Source organism: Pterocles gutturalis, unplaced genomic scaffold (genome assembly GCF_000699245.1).
Source record: "Pterocles gutturalis isolate BGI_N339 unplaced genomic scaffold, ASM69924v1 scaffold25732, whole genome shotgun sequence".
NCBI classification, from domain to species: Eukaryota; Metazoa; Chordata; class Aves; order Pterocliformes; family Pteroclidae; genus Pterocles; species Pterocles gutturalis.
The window spans coordinates 9562-14976 of record NW_010111255.1 but is presented as its reverse complement, the minus strand read 5'-3'; the positions used below and the strand labels follow the sequence as shown (position 1 = coordinate 14976).

The following is a 5415-nucleotide window of genomic DNA, read 5'->3' as shown; positions in this document are numbered from 1 at the left end:
AGCACAACCTTCCAGAAATTGGACTCAGAATTTCACAGAAGCTTCCCTTTTTTTGCCAATTTGACTTGAGCTAGTCTGAGGCAATCAAGTCAAGTGACACACTGATACAACCCATAGTCCTCTTTAATTTCTAGTCCAAACTATACCTTTCATTACTTCCTTTTTTCTTGTTTTTTTTTTTAAACAAATTTTTAAAAACAATTGCAAGAAGAACAATTCACTCAGAGCACGTCTAGAAACCAGGCAGCTACCAGTTTCACTTCCCTCTTTGTTGTTTGCAACTCTCGGTGATGTGCAGTGAGAAGCAGGCGTGGTGAAACACAACACTTGGCATTTCAGAAGGTTTCTCGCTCCAGGTCCTTGAGTGATACCCATTCTGCTTTCTCCTGCATGCCTGGCCTCCAGAAGATGCCCAGGAGGGACCTGCTTACCCCACGGACACTTGTGGTGCTGCTGCAGCTGGCGCTTGTCCCATCACAGCTGGCAGGCTGCCTCCTCAATCCCTGTTTGGAGGTACGTGATCTATAAACGAGCACAAAATCCTTCTATTTCTCTGGTGCAACTTTTCCCTCTGCTTGGGAGATTTGTGCATCAGGTCTGTTGTCTTTTAGTTGTCTTACAAAAGCCCATCTTTTTTCCAAGGCTGTTACCAAGGCAATTGAAGTCTTTCGAGTAAATGCTGGTCTCAAAAACATCTGAGAACCAGAACCAGAAGCATGAACCACTTCTTCTTGTTGGCTTTATGTACCTCTGAGGTTACTGCAGCACAGTTAATCTAGCAGATTATGTTTCCCTTTGTGAAGAGATCCAAGCTTGTCAATAATTTCTGCAAAATATAGTATTTTTTCCTGATTTACACCGTAGAGTGTTTTCACCAGTACCCCAAGTACTTGGCACTGGTTAAATGCCTTTTGAAAACTTTTGCTGACAATTGTTGCTTACAGAATAGCTTTGGTTAGAACTGCCTGCTTGTCTGTAATGTACAAAAGCTGAGAGCTGATCCTGGACACACAGTGCATCCCCGCGTGTTTGTTTTGCTGGCTCTCTCAAAGGTTGCTGCCAGTTCATCCGTAGCCTCAAGGAACACTGCCCTGTAGTTCTGCACCTGCTTCAATTATCGAGAAATGTAGCTCTTCCTGGGGAGCAGGACTGGTTCTATTAGAAGCGAGAAAGATGCTTAGGATATATACAAATATTTCCTAAAACTCAGGGCAGCTCATTTAGAAATTAACTGCAAGGTTAGTAATTCTGCTCCTGCTTTCCTGACAGTGTCATTTTTTGGCACTTGATGAAGAGCAGATGTTGACCATGATTGGATTTGCCACTCTTACAGGTCGTCCCTGACAAAGCTTTCAGATGCGTGGGACTGGACACCTCTGGAGTTCCCCCTGAAGTCCCAAATACCACCCAGAGCTTGGATCTCAGTTTCAACAATCTGAAATCACTGGGATCCAATTATTTTTCATCAGTCCCTGAACTGCACCTTCTGGATCTTACAAGGTAATGAGCTCTTTGATGTGGATACTGGTTAATCTTGCTTCACCAGCTGGGCCGCTGTGGGTGCATATTTTGGGAGCTGTTGGTCTTTGCTGTTCATTTTTTTTTTTTTCCTTGTGACTTTATCCCTGTGTCTGTCTCTCTGCATGTCCTCATGGCCAAGTGATGAGCAGCTTTTAGTCCAGTTACTGAGTGCACACCCTCTGTGCAGAGCTGGGTCTGTCAGTCTGATCTTGTAGGTTGGGATGTGGGAAGGAGGAGGAAGATGTTTTAGTTCTCTCTGAACAAGGAAAATGTCAGACTTTTTACTGTTACAAAACTCCGAGGTGGAATATCTTGGATGAGCTGTTTTTCTATCACAGTTTTAAAAAAAAAAAAAAAAAAAAAGTACAATCATTTTCTAAAAGGCTGTTTTAAAATATCAACATATTCTCTTTTCCTTTCTCCTCACATATCTGGGGGAGGAGATGGGGGAGGCTTATTAGCAAATTTGAATTGATGTATAATTTCCACTGACTTGAGACAACAGTTTCTCTCGGTAAATTGTTTCACTGAAAAATGTCACTCAGTCCCATCACAGTTACAGCTCTGAAGTGGCTGAGTGGCAAAGGAGGTTTGCTGTAAGTCACCAGCTGGATTATGATGTTGATTTTGCTTGAATTCATTATGGAATGGATTTGGGTCTTGAATTTTTTATCTTCCCATGTGAAACGATCTTTAGGTGGCCACCCTCTTTTTCCTCTCTTCCTCTTCTCCTTTGGAGCCCACATGGCACGGGGTCTGTTCCTTCTCAGCTATCATCAGCAAAACTGCTGACAGAGTTGGGAGCTTTACCACTGCTGGATCTTGCTGGTGCCAGTGGGACTGCCCAGATGTGGCTGAGGTGACAGTCTGAAGGCTGGGAGGGTGCAAGCTGTAAGGAGTGCTGTATCTGCTGTCAGTGATGGGCATTTTGATGGTACTTTGGCCTAAACAGCTAAAATGCTGCTTTCCTGCTGCCTGCCTGAATTTTTGACTTTCATGGTGGCTCAAGATCTCTTGCTTTCCAATTGAACTTCAGATTTAGAGAGGGAGGAGGAGGTGAGGGAAGGTCTCCTGCTATGGATGAGTTCTCTTTGCACATCCAGGAGTTCTGGCTCTGCCCAGAACAGTAAAGCCAAACCAACCCCCAGCGTGAGGTTGAGCCTGAGAACATTGCACCAGCGCTTAGTGCAGTGGAGTTAGTGAACATGGAATGAAAGGGACAGTGTTTCATGCACATTTATTCTCTTTTCCTGTCCAACAGGTGCCACATCCATACAATAGAAGATAACTCTTTTCAGGATCTTCATAAACTTTCCACCTTAATTTTAACTGCCAATTCCCTCCAGTACCTGGGGACAGCAGCCTTCTATGGCTTAACATCTCTGAAAAAACTAGTCTTGGTGGAAACCAACATAGCCTCTCTGACTGACCTACCCATTGGACACTTGCATACCCTGCAGGAGCTGAACTTGGGCAACAACAACATTGCTTCATTGAAGCTTCCCAAGTATTTCACCAACCTGACCTCTCTCAGGCACCTGAGCTTTCTCTCTAACAAGATCACACATATCTCCAAAGGAGACCTTGATGCCCTGAGGGAAGCAAACAGGCTCAACCTCACACTGGTGCTTTCTTTAAATAATATAAAGTACATACAACCAGGGTCCTTTGCAAAGATTCACCTTGCTGAGCTGGTTCTAAGGTCCTCTTTTGAGAACTTCAGTGTGATGCAGACTTCCCTTCAAGGCCTGACTGGTTTACAGGTCAACAGACTAATAGTTGGAGAATTCAGTGACAGGCAGAGACTGGTAGACTTTCAGAGGGGACTCTTGAGTGGACTGTGTCAGGTACAAATGCAAGAGTTTGTCTTAATCTGCTTCAGGGGGTTTGAGGATGATACAGACACTCTTTTTAACTGCATAGGCAATGTCTCCAGTATTCGGCTGGTGGACCTCCATCTTGAAGAAGTGTCAGAGGTTCCTATGTTCTCCCAAGTGAAACATCTGGAGTGCAAGAAATGCAAGTTTAAGGAAGTGCCGGCTGTGAAGCTGTCTCTTTTCAAAGAGCTGAGAGTGCTTCGTATTACCCAGAGCAAACACCTCAATAGCTTCAGGCAGAAATTTGAGAGTCTAAGTAACTTGGAGGTCATTGATTTCAGTGAGAATCGTCTCTCCTTCACTGGTTGCTGTTCCCCTCAGTTTCGCAAGTGTCCAAATTTGAAACACTTGAACCTAAGCTTCAATTCTGACATCAGTGTGACTGGGGATTTCACTAACATGAAGAATTTGTTATATTTGGACCTTCAGCACACAAAGTTATTTGGTCCTGGCTCCTACCCTGTCTTTCTATCCCTTCAGAAACTCATTTACCTTGATATTTCCAATACCAGAACTCATGTTAAGTCCCAGTGTACGTTTTGTGGCTTAAACTCTTTGCGAGTGCTCAAGATGGCAGGCAACTCCTTTCAGAACAACAAATTGGCCAACAACTTCAAAAACCTAACTCACCTCCACACCTTGGATATTTCAAGTTGCAAATTAGTACAGGTGGATCAAAGTACATTTGATGCTCTCTCTGAACTAAAAGAGCTGAACATCAGCAACAATAAGCTGCTGAGCTTTGATCCTGTGGTCTACAAGCCGCTCCAAGCCCTCACAGCCCTGGATTTCAGCCACAACCAGCTCAGTGTTCTTTTGGACTCAGCCCTGGAAATCCTGCCTAATAGTCTGGTCCTGCTAGATATCTCTCAAAACCTGTTTGAATGCTCTTGTGTACACCTGAACTTTCTGAAATGGATCAAGGAAAAGCAGGAGCTGCTGCAGAACGAGGAGTCGATGATATGCCATACGCCTGCATACACGAAGAACATGAGCTTGTTAAGCTTTGATCTGTCCTCCTGCCAACTCAGTGCAACCACAGTGACATTCTTAGTGATCATGTTGCCCGCTGCAACGGTGTTCCTTTTCCTGATTTACAAGTACTACTTCCAGCTATACTACTCCTTGGTGCTGCTCAGTGGGTGTAAACACTCTGCAGAAAGGGGTGACACCTATGATGCATTTGTTATCCACTCCAGCAAAGACCAAGAATGGGTGATAAAAGAGCTGGTGGAACCCTTAGAAAGAGGAACACCTCCCTTCCAGCTTTGTCTTTACTACAGGGATTTCCTACCAGGGGTACCCATTGTCACCAATATCATTCAAGAAGGTTTTCTGAGTAGCAGAAATGTCATTGCAGTCATCTCTACTAACTTTCTGGAGAGCAAATGGTGTAGCTTTGAGTTTGACATTGCCCAGTCCTGGCAGCTTGTTGAAGGAAAGGCTGGAATCATCATGATTGTATTAGAAGAAGTAAATAAGGACTTGCTGAGGCGGAAGCTGGGGCTGTCCCGATACCTGAGGAGGAACACCTATCTGGAGTGGAAAAACAAGGAAATCAGCAGGCACATATTCTGGAGGCAGCTCACTGGAGTCCTGCTAGAAGGCAAAAAGTGGAATCACGAGGAGGTAAAGCTCATGTGAAGAGAAAGAGAGATTCTTTCTTCTGTCCTGTCTCCATCCTGGCCATAGCTGATGGCTGGTGCTCAGAAGTTGGTCCTTCTGTGGCTGTTCAGAGTTGGAGGAAGTGGATGGAGGCACTGTAAAAGCACTACAGAAATACCTGCCTTGATGGTCACCCTTTCTCGAGGGAACTTGCAAGCTAAGGAGTGACAACAGCTAGAAGAGCTGCACATACTGGCGCAACGTGTTTGTCTGTAGCTGTCAACCAAAGCTGGTCCAGCAATCCACGCCAGTCTGGTGGGTTGGTGAATAGATATGGACTGCTCTTATCATTGTTTATCTGCCCCTGAAACTGGATTTGGGTCCTGGGGCCGTTTACCTAGTGGAACTTCAG

At 44.7% G+C, this 5415-nt stretch overlaps 1 protein-coding gene across 1 annotated transcript; it reads left to right on the top strand.

The window, feature by feature from the left end:
- Positions 1-335: 335 nt before the first annotated feature.
- On the top strand, positions 336-5077 carry TLR4 (toll-like receptor 4). Its single transcript, XM_010073689.1, has 3 exons — positions 336-513; positions 1334-1500; positions 2783-5077. The coding sequence occupies exons 1-3, from the start codon at positions 391-393 to the stop codon at positions 5040-5042; spliced, it is 2550 nt and encodes an 849-aa protein (XP_010071991.1). The 5' UTR covers positions 336-390; the 3' UTR covers positions 5043-5077.
- The last annotated feature ends 338 nt before the right edge of the window (positions 5078-5415 follow it).